Source organism: Mirounga angustirostris, unplaced genomic scaffold (assembly GCF_029215605.1).
Source record: "Mirounga angustirostris isolate CCGP_5_RB_7025 unplaced genomic scaffold, mMirAng1.0.hap1 SCAF_3, whole genome shotgun sequence".
Lineage (NCBI taxonomy): Eukaryota > Metazoa > Chordata > Mammalia > Carnivora > Phocidae > Mirounga > Mirounga angustirostris.
The window spans coordinates 78918390-78935575 of NW_026991711.1; the positions used below are offsets into that span (position 1 = coordinate 78918390).

General features: G+C 37.7%; 1 protein-coding gene across 9 annotated transcripts in view; it reads right to left on the reverse strand.

Annotated features, from left to right (window-relative positions):
* IFT88 (intraflagellar transport 88) overlaps nucleotides 1-17186 on the reverse strand; it is a 157334-nt gene that overhangs the window by 94397 nt on the left and 45751 nt on the right. For all 9 annotated transcript variants that reach the window (XM_064586312.1, XM_064586309.1, XM_064586311.1 and 6 more), the window contains one exon: nucleotides 12957-13043. In XM_064586312.1, coding sequence (XP_064442382.1) covers nucleotides 12957-13043 — 87 coding nt within the window. The remainder of the gene's footprint in view (nucleotides 1-12956; nucleotides 13044-17186) is intronic.

Below are 17186 nucleotides of genomic sequence, written 5' to 3' on the forward strand. Positions count from 1 at the left end.
ATTCTATCACCACTTCTATTCAGCCTGAACTGGACATCAAAGCCAGTGCAATGAAGCAGGAAAACAAAAAGAAGCATAAATATTGGGCAGAAAGAAAACTGTCATTATCTGTAGATGGCATAAATGTGTATGTAGGTAGCCCAAAAACATCTAGAGACAACTATCTGCATTAGTAAATGTATTAGTAAAAGTAAATGTATTAAGGTCAGTGGATAAAGATCAATATCTAAAATTCAACTACATATCTACATACTAGAAAAGTGCAAGTAGAAAATGAAATTTTAGGGCGCCTGGGTGGCTCAGATGGTTAAGCGTCTGCCTTCAGCTCAGGTCATGATCCCAGGGCCCTGGGATCGAGCCCCACATCGGGCTCCTGGCTCAGCCGGGAGTCTGCTTCTCCCTCTCTCTCTGCCTCTCCCACTGCTCATGCTCTCTCTCTCTATCTCTGTGTCTCAAATGAGTAAATAAAATCTTTAAAAAAAAAAAAGAAAATGAAATTTTAAAACTATGCCCTATACCATTAAAAACATCAAACACGTAAGAATAAATGTAACAAAAGACATGCAGATGTCTAGACTTAAAACAAAAAAGTATTTGAAAGAAATTAGGGAGACCTAAATGGAGGAATGTATTGTACTTACAGATTTAAAAAGTAAACATTTTAAAGATGTTCCCTCCAGCCTGATCTATAGATTTGAATGAAATCCCAATTAATTTCCCCGTAGGTCAAGAGAAATGGAAGACAAGCCACGGAGTAGGAGAAAATATGTGAAAAACAATGTCCAGACTCTCACTAAGCTACTGCACAGTACTGCTGCCCCGCTGTCCAAGAGGCCTGCAGTGACCAAAAACCGACGCTAGCCCCTAATGCTAGTGCATGTCCCAGACAGCAGCCTGCAGAGCCTAAGCAAATCCAAGCTCCTGATACGACTTCCCTTGTGGTCACCAGTCTCCCCCACCTCCCAGGGCCTTCCCTTGTGTACCCCTTACATAAGACCCCCATGGAGCTTACCCAAGCTCCCTCTCTTTTTGGCTTGAATTGACTACTCTGGCCTTATCCCATGCGCCCCCAACACTCCACCCACAGACCCTAACAAGGCATGTGCCCCAGGTCCTGCCTCTCCCTCTGCCTGCACCCTGTCCTGACTTGCCTGTGTGGTGCCCCCAGTTTGCTGTGTCCTTCCTCCAGGACCTGGGAGTAAGAAGCTTCTCTATCTCAATTTCTCATGGTCAAGAATAACATTCCACTGTATGCATGTACCACTACAAAGCAATGAAAACCAACAAACCAGAGCCACATGCAACAACACTGACAACTGCCACACAGAGTAAAAGACACCACACACAAAACAATATGCATAGCACGAGTCCACCTATATGATGTTTAAAAAAATGCAAAACTATAGGGATGCCTGGTTAGGTGGTTAAAGCTTATAGAAAAGCTAGGAAGTGATTACCATGTGAGTCAGGGGCAGTGCCTGCAATGGTCACAGCAGAACTTCTAAGGTGCTATGTTCTATTCTTTAAATGTTGTTAATCTATACAGAGGTTACATGGGTGTTTGTGATAAATCACTGAGCTGATGTTAATGTTTTATACAATTCTTATGTGCTTAATATTTAACCACAAAAAGGTTAAAAATAATTTTAACCCTATACAAATGAGTTAACAAAAGTATGGTAAGAATTACAGAATAATTTATAATGAAAAATCCAAATAATGCCAGGACTGACTTTTTCCTTTTGGTTTTCAATACACAGTTGTATTACACTATATGAGTTTCCAAACCTGGCTGCACATCAGAACCACATGGAAAACAATGAAAAAATATATATTCTTCTGTCCCATCTAACACCTACTGACTATCCACTTTCAACAAGTTCCTCAGTCAGCGGCAGCTGAGAAATACTGGCCCAGCACAGGGCAATGGTTCTGTATGTTGGATACAGATAATGGGACCCTGTACAGGACTTTAAAAAATGCTGATCCCCGAGCTCAATCCCCAGAAATTCTGACCCAAATAGTCTACAGTGCAGCCTGGACATTGGGATTTTTAAAAATTCCCTGATGAGGGGCACCTGGCTGACTCAGTCATTAAGCATCTGCCTTCGGCTCAGGTCATGATCCCAGGGTCCTGGGTTCAAGCCCCGCATCGGGCTTCCTGCTTGGTGGGAAGCCTGCTTCTCCCTCTCCCACTCCCCCTGCTTGTGTTCCCTCTCTCGCTGTGTTTTTGTCAAATAAATAAATAAAATCTTAAAAAAAAATTCCCTGATGATTTTAGTATGCAGCCAAGGCTGATAATCACTGGTAAAAAGTTAGACAATGGTATACATGAGAATCATGTTGTGGGGGGAGGGTGAAAATATACAAACACAGGGAGTCTGGGTGGCTCCGTTGGCTGGGCATCTGCCTTTGGCTTAGGTCATGATCCTGGAGTCCAGTGATCGAGTCCCACATCGGGCTCCCTGCTCAGCAGGGAGTCTGCTTCTCCCTCTGACCCTCCCCCCTCTCGTGCTCTCTCTCTCTCAGACAAATTAATAATAATAATAATAATAATAATAATAATAATAAATACAAACGCTTGCTCTCTATCTCAGAACCCTAACTCAGATATATTGGAGGCGGGGGTGGGGGTACCTACTCACTGTTCAATAAGCTCACAGTGTAATTCCAATGAATTACATTGTTTAAAAGTCACTGGCATAGTAAATGTTCTGACCTTAACTATGTATTTGTCCTTAGTGAAGCCAATGCATTTTTCAGCACTCATTTCTCTCAGCTATAAAAAGGCCATGATTTCATACCTATCTCATTTGAGACAAAGCATATAACAGTGTTAATCAAGAATCCAAAGAAGCTGTGCTCAATAAATTGAAGCTGAAGTAAAAAAAATTTTGCCACAATTTAGGATGTGAATGATACTATACCAGGCCTGAGCTATACACTCATTGAAAACTGCCCCAGAGAGAAGGAAACAAAATTAATGACCCTGTCTTTAGTAAAAATATATAAAATTTCTGGCTTTATAATTAACTTACTAATAGTATTAGTCAGCTTTGAGAGCTAGATATTGGCATAGTCTAGATTTCAAACAGGCTGAAATATTATTCAACAGTGAACAAAACAACTAGCAATCACTTTTTTAAAATAGTACCATTAATGCCATTACAAAATTTAGCCTCAAAAAACTAGGTCTGAGCGAACAGAACTGCCGATATGTCTAAGTGAAACAGAAGACTCTGTATTGATTCGTCTTAATGAAGTCACTTAAATATTATGAAATGGAACAGAAATCAGGTAAGCTTAGTTTAAATGTTTTTTTGTTTGTTTAATTTCAAGTCCTGAACACTCTCTAAACATTGAACAGATGTTATTTATAAAACCTTATAAAATCTTATAAAACCTCTTCTTTAATATTCTACAAAGAACAAGACATATGACGAAATTAGACACAGAGAAAGTATGACACCTATAAATAACTATTATGGGATGATCTCCTATATATAAAGTATTTTCTTTTTTTTTTTTTAAGATTTTATTTATTTGTCAGAGAAAGAGAGAGAGAGCACAAGCAAGGGGAGCAGCAGGCAAAGGGAGAAGCAGGTTCCCCACCGAGCAGGGGGCCCGATGCTGGACTCGATTCCAGGACCCTGGGATGGTGACCTGAGCTGAACGCAGACGCTTAACCAACTGAGCCACCCAGGCATCCCATACAAAGTATTTTCTAACCACAGTCAGAAGCTATGATGTTGACTCTAAAGATCACTGTCTTCCATTTAAAATATACATATATACATACATATACAAATGCATAGTTTATGTATATAACCACATAAAATGTACACACATATGCATATGCTTATATGCACATACACATATATATTGCAGTTTCTGAAAAATATTATGTAAGATTTATGAATATCAAACATCTTTCTTCAAAGTTACTAGAAACAGGCTTTCATGTAACCTGAGATCTGGCAAATTTTTTAAAAAACTGCCGAGTTCTATCTAGGGAAATGAATGCCTACCTAGTTAACACATAAGGAAATAAGACTTACTACGTTTTAGGTTACGAATGAAATCTTAAAAATACCTACGAATTATAACATAGTTATGATATCACTATGCACATCACTATGCTCTTTGGCTAAAATTAGTATTTATACTGGGTAACATTAAAAATACTGAGTTAGGGGCGCCTGGGTGGCTCAGTCGTTGGGTGTCTGCCTTTGGCTCAGGTCATGATCCTAGGTTCCTGGGACTGAGCCCCACATTGGGCTCCCTGCTCCACGGGAAGCCTGCTTCTCCCTCTCCCACTCCCCCTGCTTGTGTTCCCTCTCTCGCTGTCTCTCTCTGTCAAATAAATAAATAAAATATTAAAAAAAAAAACTGAGTTGGAGGAGTGATGCCAGAAAAATGGTGGTATAGGAATTTCTAGTACTGTACCCTCCCCAAAAATCAATTTTAAGAACTACCCATGCATGAAAATACTTTACAAGAGCTAAGGATTCTAGGTGAGGGATTATAGCACCTGGGTGAAGATCAGATGTAAGAAAAGACACATTAAGGAGGACAGATAGATTCATAGACCCCTTTCATCTTTCCTCTGAGCCCAGACAGCTCATCATGGAGAGAGAAAGACTCTCTCTAAGAGAAGCTGAGTAAAGTAAGTGTCTGACTTCACTGCAGACTCCAGTTCAGCCCACCCCAACACCAGGCTGACTCTCAATGCCCTTGGTGGCTCCCTAGCAGGCTCTTATGAACCCAGGCTCCTGCCCACCCTGTTACGTGTAGTTTTCTACATCGTCGTGGCTCCTAGGCATCAGGCTCCACAGATAGTACCTGTGAACCAAGGCCACCAGCTCACCCCAGTGCCTGTTGGCTCCAGTGGCCATAGGTGGCTCCTGCAAACCTAGGTCCATGGCCCAATGGGCAAAGCAGGCTCCAGTGGTTCCAGACAACCTTCAGGTGCCCAGCAAGCTCCCATGAACCCAGGCTCCTGACACATCCCGGCATCAGCCAGCTCCCAGGCAACAACTTTGACCCTACAAAAAATATAAGATGACAGAGCCCAGAGACAGGATGACTACTGTATACCCAAGCTTTTGACCCACTTCAGCACCAGGCTAGCTACTGTAGCCCCAAATCCCAAATACCAGGTCAGCCCCCAGGTTCAAGGCAAGCTCCCACAGATCCAGATTCTTGGTCCACCCAAGTGCCATAATGACCCCTGCAAATCTAACCTCCATGACATCTCCTGAGGACTCCAGGATACAGGCCAACTCCTGTAGTCCTAGACTCCAGGTTGGCTCTCACAAAACCAGGCTTCCAGCCTGTCTCAGTACCAGACCAGCCTCTGCGGACTTAGATGCTAGGCCCACCCCAGGGGTCCCCAATGCCTGGTTGGTGCCTGGAAACCTAGGATCCAGGTCTGCCCACACAGACCAAGGTCCCAAGCCCATCACCCCAGATTTAAGTACCAAGCACACCCCAGTGAACCTAGGCTTCAGCTCCACCCTGTGACCTAGACACCAGACTGGTCCCCGTGTACTCAAGCACTAGGCCTGCCTACCTAATAACCCAGGCACCAGACCTGTCCACTTGAGTACTCCACCAGATGGTTGACCCAGAATCTCTGGACAGGCTGACTGGTGAAGGGCTTTGCTTCATAAAGCCAGTCTGTAAAGGCTAGAAGAGGTGCCTACTTCCTCAAATATACAGATAAGGACACAAGAATCATGAATAATCAATAAAATATATAACCACCAAAGGAAACTAATGAAATTCTAATGACTGACTCTAAAAAAATGGAAATCTATGAACTGTCTGACAAAGAATTTAGAATAATCCTCTTTAAAAAGTTTAGTCAAAAAAAAAAGTTTAGTCAACTTTAAGAAAACAGACAACCAAATAAAATTAGGAAAACAACACATGAATAAATTGAGAAGTTCCACAAAGAAATAGAAACCATTAAAAAAAAAAAGCAGAAATCCTAGAGTTGAAAAACATAATGACTAAACTGAAGAATTCATAAAAAGCTTCAACAACAGACTTGACCAAGCAAAAGAAAGATATAGTGAATTATACGCCAGATCATTTGAAATTATCTAGTCAGAAGAGCAGAAAAATAAAAGAATGAAAGAAGCCTATGTGAATTATGGGGTATCATCAAAAGAAACAATCTACCCATTACTGGAGTCCCAGGAGAAGAAAGAGAGAAGGGAGCAGAAAGCCTATTTAAGGAATAATGTTTGAGAATCCCAAATCTGGTGAGAAATTTAGACATCCAAGTTTACGGAGCTAATAGGTAACCCCAAAACTTCAACACAAAACAACCTTCTCTAAGACACATTATAGTAAAACTGTCTAAAGTAAAAGATAGAGAATTTTAAAATCAGCAAGAAAAAAAAGTTCCTCACATATAAAGGAACCCCCATAAGACTATCAGCAGATTTCTTACTGGAAACCTTGCAGGCCTGAAGAGAGTGGGATGATATATTCAAAGCACTCAAAGAAAAAAGCTGCCAACCAAGAACACTTTACCTAGCAAAGTTTCCTTTCAGAAATGAAAGAGAGAGACTTTCCCAAAAGACAAAAACTGAGGGAATTCATCCCCACTAAACCTGCCTTACAAGAAATGCTGAAAGGAGTTTAAGACGAAATGAAAGGATGCTAATTAGTAATATGAAAACATATGAAAATATAACACATATTGTTAACAGTATGTTAACTAGCCAAATTCAGAATACTGTAATATTGTTATATGGAGGTATGTTAATCACTTAACTCAAAAGGATAAAGGACAAAGGTATTAAAAATAACAATAGCTACAATAATGTTAGTGGGTACACAATATTTAAAAAGTTAAATGTTAAATACACAATATAAAAAGAGGTAAAATTATGGGGAGTGTAAAAGAGTAGAGTTTTTGTATGCAAAGCTGTCATTAGCTTGAGGCTATTATAACAATAAAATATTTTATATAAACAAAAATCTACAGTATACACAAGAGGCAGAGCAGAGGGAATCAAAGCATACCACTATGGAAAATCATCAATTCACAAAAAAAACAGTGAAAGAGAAAGAAGAAACAAGGGAACTACAAAACAGCGAGAAAATAATAAGATGACATTAGTACCTATCAGTGATAAAATTAATTAACTACTAAAATTAATAATTACCTATCAATAGCCTTATTCATCAATAATTACTTTAAGTGTAATTGGATTAAATTCTCCAATTAAAGCACAGAGTGTCTCAATGCATTAAAAACAAGTCCCAACCATACAAGAGACTCACTTCAGCTTTAAGGACACACATAGGTTCAAAGTGAAGGGATAGAAAACTACTGAACAGTGAATCGGTCAACCAAGAAATCAAAGAGGTAATAAAAAAATACACAGAAACAAATAATAATGAAAATCCAATGATCCAAAATCTTTTGGATGCAGCAGAAGTGGTTCTAAGAGGGAATATTATGAAAAAGTATATGCCAACAAATTGGACAGCCTAGAAGAAATCAATAAATTTCTAGAAACATATAACCTCCCAAAGCTGAATCAGGAAGAAAAAGAAAATCTGAACAGCCCAGGATCATATATATGGTTTCAGTGCTAAATTCTAAGCCAATCCTCCTCAAACTCTCCAAAACACTGAAGCAGAAAACTCCCAAACTTATTTTATGAGGCCAACATTACCCAATACCAAAGCTAGATAAGAACATTACAACAAAAGAAAACTACAGGCCAATATCCCTGATGAATATTTATATGCAAACATCCTCAACAAAATACGAGCAAACTGAACTCAACAGCACATTAAAAGGATCATACACCATAATCAAGTGAGATTTATCACTGGAATGCAAAAATGGTTCAATATAAGCAAATCACTAACTGTGGTACAGCACATTAATAGAATGAAAGATAAAAATCATATGATCATCTCAATAGATGTAAACTGAACAATCATTCATGAGAAAAAGTCTCAACAAAAAGAGAAGACGTGAGTGTTGGAGAAAAGGGAAGCCTTGTGTACTGTAGGTGAAAATGTAAACTGGTACAGCCACTGTGGAAAACAGTATGGAAATTCCTCAAAAAATTAAAAAGAGAACTACCATAAGATCCAGCAATTCCACTTCTGGGTATATAGCCACAGGAAATAAAATCTCTAACCCAAAGAGATATTTGTACCCCACATTCATTATAGCACTATTCAATAAAAACTAAGAAATGTAAACAATCTAAGTGTCCAGATGAATGGATAAAGAAAATGTGACACACACACACGTATGCACGCACACACACAGAAGAGTATTATTTAGCCATAAAACAAAGGAAATCCTGCCTTTTGAGACATGAATGGACTTCAAGGGCATTATGCTATGTGAAATAAGTCAGACAGAGGAAGGACAAACACTGCATATTCTCACTCATATGTAGAACCTAAAATAAAAATAGAGAGTAGAATGGTGATACCAGGGGCTGGGAGGTGGGGGACACAGGGAGATGTTGGTTAAAGGGCACAAATTTTCAGGAATAAAATAAATAAATTTTGGGATGGTGACACCATTTACAAAATGGTGACTATAATTAACAATTCTGTATTATATACTTGAAAGTTGTTAAACAAGTAAATCTTAAATCTTATAAGCACAATTTTACACAAGCTCACAGAAGCTCATTTATCTTCCAGTTTTAGCTGCAAAAAAAAAATCTTATAAGCACAGTTTTAAAAAGGTAATTATGTGAGGGAATGGAGGTATTATAACCTTACTGTGGTAATTGTTTTGTAATATATATATATATCAAACCACCACATTGTACACCTTAAATCTGCATATACTATATGTCAATAATATCTCAATAAATCTGGAAAAAATAAAGGGGAAAAATGCTGAGCTTGGATAAAACAATATGTGAGGGTAAATCTGGAACCTCAGTAAAAGAATGGGTCTTCTTCGATTCCTTCTTTCATTATATCAGTATCCACACCAAAAATCTCTTGAAATCTATCTTTAACAATGAATGCGAATACATTTACTTTCATATTTCATGGTAGCTGTTTGTGAACATTTCTTAAGTGAACCTACCATTTTTCTAATACAAGGCTTCATTTAACAACAGAAACATATTCAAGTAAAAACATATACCTAGGTAAAAGTAAAATGATACATGAGTAGAACCATCTAGTCTGGCTTGATCTTAAGTCTCGTATGACAAAAGCAATGCCTTTTGATAAGTTAAAATGTTAATTTAGTGGAAAATGTCAGTCAAACTGACCAGTTGGCATTTGATAATGTTCAAAATTTCACTCAATTTCTAGGGTGCAAAGACAAAATTATAATCATATTTTTGAAAAGGTAAAAACGTTAAAAACTAATATGTATAGGCCTAGTAAACATTAAGAAAATTCAGGTTAGAGTTAATAATAGTAAAACAGGGGTGCCTGGGTGGCTCAGTTGTTAAGCATCTGCCTTCGGCTCAGGTCATGATCCCAGTGTCCTGGGATCAAGCCCTACATCGGGCTCCCTGCTCTGTGGGAAGCCTGCTTCTCCCTCTCCCGCTCCCCCTGCTTGTGTTCCCTCTCTTGCTGTGTCTCTCTCTGTCAAATAAATAAAAAAAAATCTTTAAAATAAATAAATAAATAAATAAATAAATAAATAAATAAATAATAGTAAAACAAATAATATGTACTATTCAGCATAATTAAAGATAAATAAACAGAGTTCATTTATCTTGAGGTGGTTGTCCCCCAGATCAAGGAAATCTTTGGTTACAACCACAGTTTGGTGCCCACAAAAAGGAATACAGTGATTCTGTTGTACTATAACACTGGTCAAAACACAAGTACTGTGTACATATATAGGGACACATTTTAAGGGACTCATTTATAAACTAGGCAGGCAACTAGTCAGGTAGAAAACCAGTCATTCTAGAAAAACACACCATATCTGAAATGAGTAAAGAAACTGGAACTGTTTATCTGAAAAGAGAAAAAACTCTAAGAAAGTCCTTCCATCACTATTGGCACTAACTGGCAAAATTTCTGATTCAAAACAGCAGCAGACCTATGCATTTATCTCCCATTCCTATCTACATGAGCAAATACAACTTCTAGAAGAATGAGAAAGTGCTGGCTTATAAAGCAGAGAAAAGGAAGTGACACCAAGAAAGCAGCAACAGAGAGAGCTTCCTGCCCCCACTGAATCCAGGTGAGACTGCGTTTCAGGGATGGCAAGTGAGGGACTGAGCTGAGAACATGGCTGAATTCAGGTGCCTGCCTGCAGGGCTCTTACGGAATCACTGAGCGCTCCATCTCTGTGTGCAGCAAAGGCCCACAGACTCCCCTTATCCAGACAACCAAAGACAATGAAAATGCTCTTGTAAATACAAAATAATTAAATGGAAGGATTGGATGAGAAAGTCAAGAAAGTCTCCCAGAAAGCAAAGTAAGAGATGGAAAATATTAGAAAGATAAGTGACAAGAAAGCCCCAAACACAATTGATAGAAATTTGTAAGTAGAGAAGGAAATAAATTATCAAGGAAATAATATAACACTGTTTCCCCAAATTGAAAGGAAACAATATACTACAAATTGACGGGTCTATTGAGTGCTTAGGAGGAAGACAGGAAAAAAGACAAACTTAAACATACCACTGTGAAATGTCAGAATAACACAGCTACAGAGGAAATTCTAAAAATCATCAGAAAGAAAACACAGGTCACCCACAAATAACAAAGATAAGCCTAGTATTAGACTTCTAATCTGCAACAGTGTTAGCTAACAATGAAGAAATGCTTTTAAACTTCTAAAAGAAAGTTACAATTTAGAATTTTAAATTTTTTACATCATAAAATAAATGACCAATCAGGAATGAGAATAGCATTACACGTTTACAGACATGCACAGAAAGATCTTAAAGGGGTTAATTAAGGATGAAGTCAAGGAAAAAATAACTATTTTTTAATAAACAAGAAACAAGAAAAAAAGATCCAAACCAGGAGAGAAATGGCAGTAATCACCAAGATGACATTTAACACCAGGCCAAGATGGCAACCATCATATGGAAACTGAAGCAGAGATATTCTGTAAGGGAGAACGCCAAAAAAAAACTTGAGTCTGCAACAGAAGCAAAAAATGCAAAAAAAGAGAGCCAAACAACTGGAAATACCAACAAACACAAAACATCTTGGATCAACTGTGAAGCCTCCCATACAAATTAAACCAGGGAGACAGTGTATTTCAAGGAATAGAATGGACTCCAAGGAATAAACAGAATGGGTAAGCATCTGAAAGATGGTAAGAATATGACAAAGAAAACAGAAGTTATGTCTAGCAAGAAGAAACATGAAAGGTACATAGAAAACAAGAAAACAAAACAAAACCCAACCTCATAGCTACAGAGAACAGACTGTTGCTTGCCAGCAGTGGGGGCAGGGAGGGGGTGAAATGGATGAAGGGGATCAAAAGGTACAAACTTCTGGTTATAAAATAAATAAGACATGGGATGTAATGTACAGTATGATCATGGTTAATAATACAGTATTGCGGGGCACCTGGGTGGCTCAGTCGTTAAGCGTCTGCCTTCAGCTCAGGTCATGATCCCAGGGTCCTGGGATCGAGCCCCGCATCGGGCTCCGTGCTTGGCGGGAAGCCTGCTTCTCCCTCTCCCACCCCTGCTGCCTGTGTTCCTTTCTCTCGCTGTGTCTCTCCTCTGTCAAATAAATAAATAAAATCTTAAAAAAAAAACAAAAACAGTATTGCATGTTTGAAAGTTGCTAAGATATATCTTTTTTTTTTTTTTAAGATTTTATTTATTTATTTGAGAGAGAGAATGAGATAGAGAGAGAGCATGAGAGTGGGGAGGGTCAGAAGGAGAAGCAGACTCCCTGCTGAGCAGGGAGCCTGATGCGGGACTTGATCCCGGGACTCCAGGATCATGACCTGAGCCGAAGGCAGTCGCTTAACCAACTGAGCCACCCAGGCGCCCGCTAAGATATATCTTAAAAGTTCTCATCACAAGAAAAAAATTTGTAACTATGTATGGTGACAAACGTTAGACTTATTGTGATCATTCTGCAATATATATAAGTATTAAATCATTTGTTGTATACCTGAAACTGATATAATGTTATGTGTAAATTCTATTTCAATAAAAAAACAAAAATGAAAGAAAAAAAACGAATATAGTAACTCTTCTGTACTTGACTTTGTAACTATGTACATGTCTTGGATTTTTAAAATTCTGTAATGTACCATATAGAAGAGGTCATAGATTCAGTCTATGTTTGCCTGAAAGATCACAGAAAAAGTTCCATGAGAGGCAATTTTGGGTTCAATACAAAGAAGATTTTTCTAACCCTTAAAGATGTTTAGAAATAAAACAAATGAGTTGAATACCAGAAGACTCCAAGCAGAAATTAAATGGCCACCTATATGGGATGCTACAAAGGGGATTCCTGTACTGGGTGGAAGTAAGAAAGAAATTCACTACTCACTCAACAAATGATCTAAGATTTTTCCAACTCTAATAAAATTCTTCACTTCTGTTTAGGAAGTACATTGCATCAGGAGACAACAGCCCCTTTAGGTGTGAGAGCTATTCCTGAGAATAGAAAGCTTTAGTATTACTGACAAACTTTAGGTAGAAAAGGAAAAAATGAGAAAAGATACAGTAAAATGAAAAAGGATACAGGTTGGGTTTATATAGTGGAATTATGTATCCTTATATCGAATGGTAGCACACTTGCCTTAGTATTTAAGAAATGACATAAGCAATAAGAAAAAGACAGAACTTTTAGAATGCCCTATATTGATTTTACCATATAATATTACTTTCCTGATAAGTAGAAATCAATATTTATAATTACTTTTCTAATAAAAGTTTAAATCAATACAAGTATAAATTATGAAAACAACATATCCATCCAGTTATACTGAATTTCTCTCTTACCAGTCATAACCTACAGCAAAAGATGTTTCAATTACAGGAGCAATGAGTTTTGCGGCTGTCATGATGTATTTTTCTGCCATGGCCTTCCTATATCAAACAAACAAAAAAGTTTTATTGAGACACTTGGTATGAAGAGTTTGGATTTTTTTTTTAAGTATAAACATTACCTATCAAAGCTAACATACCATGAAAGTCTACTAAATGGTGGACAGCTACATTAGAAATCTGTCCGTAAGTCAGGTTGACAACCATGGCTAGGAAATGGGATTAGCAAGCCATAACTGCCTTCTGGATCATCTCTTTCTTTTCAATGCAGGCTGACAAATGGAAGAAGAAACACTGGACGAACATAATAAAAAACTGATTTTAAAACAAAACAAAACAAAGAAACACTGGAGAAACACAAAGCTCTGCAGCTGCAGTTACATAACCTGCACTGTCTGTGGACATGAAAGGAAAGGGTAAAAATGACCATTGAAGAAGTGTGCGCAGGAAACAGTAAAACTGAATTACTACGTGTCTCCATAGGTGTGTCTAATCTGTACCTTTCCTATAAATGGAATCATGAATATGTAGTCTTTTGTGACTGACTTCTTTCACTTACCATCGTAATGTTTTCAGGGTTTGTATGTACTGTGGCAAATATTGCTATGTCATTTCTTTTTATGGCTAAATAATATTCCAGTATATGGACAGACCATATATTATTTATCCATTCATCAGCTGTGGGCATGTGGGTTGTTTCCACTTTTTGGATATTATGAGTGCTACTGCTATGAACATTCGTGTATGTTATTGTGTGGACATATGCTCTAATTTCTCTGGGACAAACTGCTGGGTTAAGTATGAGGAACCTTTGTTGAGGAATCTTTGGAGGAACTTCCAAACTGTTTTCCAAAGTGGCTATACCATTCTACATTCCTGCTACCAGCTTACAAGATTTCAGTTTTTCCACATCCTCACCAACATCTGTTATTATCTGTCTTCCTGATTACAGTCATACAAGTGGGAGTGAAGTGGTATCTCATGGTTTTGAGTTGCATTTTCCTAAGAAGTATAGAACTTAAGCATCTTTTCATGTGCTTAATGGGCATTCACTTATCTATTTTGAAGAAATGTCTCTTCAGATCCTTTGTATGCTTTTAATTGGCCTTTTTATTAACTGGCCTTTTTATTACTGAATTGGAAGAGTTCTTTACATACTGGAGAAATAAATCCATCTTGGATACATGGTTTGCAAATATTTTCTCCCATTCAGTGGATTGTCTTTTCACTTTCTTGATAGTGTCTTTTTTTTTTTTTTTAAAGATTTATTTATTTATTTATTTGAGACAGAGAGAATGAGATAGAGACAGAGAGAGCATGAGATGGGGAGTGTCAGAGGGAGAAGCAGACTCCCTGCCCAGCAGGGAGCCCGATGCGGGACTCGATCCCGGGACTCCAGGATCATGACCTGAGCCAAAGGCAGTCGCTTAACCAACTGAGCCACCCAGGCACCCTTGACAGTGTCTTTTGAAGAACGAAAGTTTTAATTGTGATGAAGTCCAATTTACCTATTTTTTTTCTTTTCATGTGCTTTTGGTATCATATCTAAGAAGTCACTGCCTAATACAAGATCAATAATACTGTTGTTTTTTTCCCTACGAATTTATAGTTCTAAGCTCTTACAGTTAGGTCTATGGTCCATTATTTATTTATTTATTTATTTTTATTTAATTGACAGAGAGAGAGACAGTGAGAGAGGGAACACAAGCTAGGGGAGTGGGGGAGGAAGAACCAGGGTTCCCGCCGAGCAGGGAGCCCAATGTGGGGCTTGATCCCAGCACCGTGGGATCATGACCTGAGCTGAAACAGTCGCTTAACCGACTGAGCCACCCAGGCATCCCCTATGATCCATTTTGAAGTAACTTTTGTGTATGGTATGACAGAGACCCAATTTCATTCTTTTGCATGAGGATATCCAATTGTCCCAGCAGCATTTGTTGAAAAGACTATCTTTTCTCCATCAAATTGTCCTGGCACTTTTATTAATTATAAATGTAAAACTTTATTTCTGGACCCTCAATCCCATTCCAATGATTTCTATGTCTATCTTTATGCTACTAGCATAAAGTACTACCACACTTGATTGGTGTAGTTTTGTAGTGTGAGCCCTCCAATTTTGCTCTTCTTTTTTCAATATTGTTTTGTCTATTTTGGATCCCTTAGATTTCCATATGAATTTTAGGATCAACTTGTCACTTTCTAAAAAACCACTGCTGGGATTTTGATATGGATCACACTGCATCTACAAAATAATTTGGGGAGCACCGCCATCTTAACATTAAGTGCCTATCCATAAAAATGTGATGTCTTCCCATTTACTTAGCATATCCTTCAGTAATGTTTTATACTTTTCAGAGTATAAGTTTTACATTTCATTTGTTAAACTTATTCCTTAATTATTTTTTATGCTACTGTAAATGTAATTATGAATTTCATTTTGGATAGTACATTGGTAGTGTATAGTATATTTCTTAGTATTGATTCCTATATATCGATCTATTACTCTGCAAGCTTGCTGAACTTATTAGTTGTAATTGCTTTTTAGTGGATTCTAAAATTTTATGTAGGATATTCCACATACAAGATCATGTGGTCTGTAAACAGAGATAATTTTGCTTCTTCCTTTCTAACCTGGATGTCTCTTACTTCCTTTTTTTGCCTAATTTCCATGGTAGGACCCCGAGTGCAATGTTGAAGTAGTGACAGGAATATCCTTGTATTGTTCCTGCTCTAAGGGGGAAACCAGTCTTTTGTCATTAAGTATCTCAAACTGGGTTTTTCATAAATGTCCTTTATCAGATTGAGGAAGTTCCTTTCTACTCCTAGCGTGTTGAGGTTTTTTTGCTTGTTTACCATAAAAGCATATTGGATTTTGTCAAAAAAAATTTGTTTTATACTGAGATGATGATGTGGTTTTGTCCTGCATTCTGTTGATATCCTCTTTTATACTTACCGGTTTTTACACAGTAAACCAATTTTGCATTCCTAGAATAAATCCCACTTGGTCATGGTACACAATTCCTTTTATATTTTGTTTGTGATTTTGGTTTACTAGTATTTTCTTTAGGATTTTTGCATCTATATTTGTAAGATATTGATCTATTGTCCCCACCCCCCCTTTTTTGTACTGGTTTTTTTTTTTTTAAGATTCTACCCATTTACTTGACAGAGAGACAGAGCCAGAGAGCACAAGCGGAGGGAATGGCAGAGGAGAGGAAGAAGCGGGCTCTGCACCGAGCAGTGAGCCCTACGCGGAGCTTGATCGCAGATCCCCGGGACCATGACCTGAGCTGAAGGCAGATGCTAAACCATCTGAGCCACCCAGGCACCCCGTACTGTCTGTCTTGTTTTGGTATCAGGGGAATACCAGCCTCATAAAATGAACTATTTTCTGGAAGAAGTTGTGTAGAATTGATGTTAATTCTTTTTTAAACATCTGCTAGAAATTTCTAGTAAAACCATATGGGCCTGGAGATTTCTTTTTCAGGAGGTTTAAAATTACAAATTAAATTTCTTTAATATTTATAGGGCTATTCAAATGATCTATTCCACATTGGGTGAGTTGTGGTCATTTGTGTTTTTCAAGAAAGTGGTCCATTTTATCTAAGTTGTCAATTTTGTGGGTGTAGGGTTGTTTGTAGTGTTCCCTTATTATCCTTCTGATGTCTACAGAGTCTGTAGTGATAGCTCCTGTTTTGTCCCTGATACTGGCAATCTGTGTCTTTTTTGTCAGTTTTGCTATAAGTTTATTAATTTTATTCATCTATTCAAAAAATCAGCTCTGCGTTTCACTTATGTTTCTTTCTTTTCAATGTCAATGATTTCTATTTATTATTTCTTCCTTTGGCTGCTTTTGCTTTTCTTTTTCTAGTTTATTATCTGGGAGCTTAGGTTATTAAGACTTCCACTATCATTCTAATTGCTTTCCCTTAAGTGTTGTTTTTCACTGCCTCCTTTCAAGACTTTGTCTTTAATTTTCAGAAGTTTAATCATGATGTATCTTCACATGGATTTCCTTGGGTTGATTCTCTTTGGTATTTATTCAGTTTCTTGTATTGTATATTTATTTCTCTTGCCAAATTTGGGGAGTTGCCAGCCATTATTTCTTTAGTCCAATCTCTTTCTCGTAAGACACTGATGACACAAATTGTAGATCTTTTGTTATAGTCCCAGATGTCACTTAGG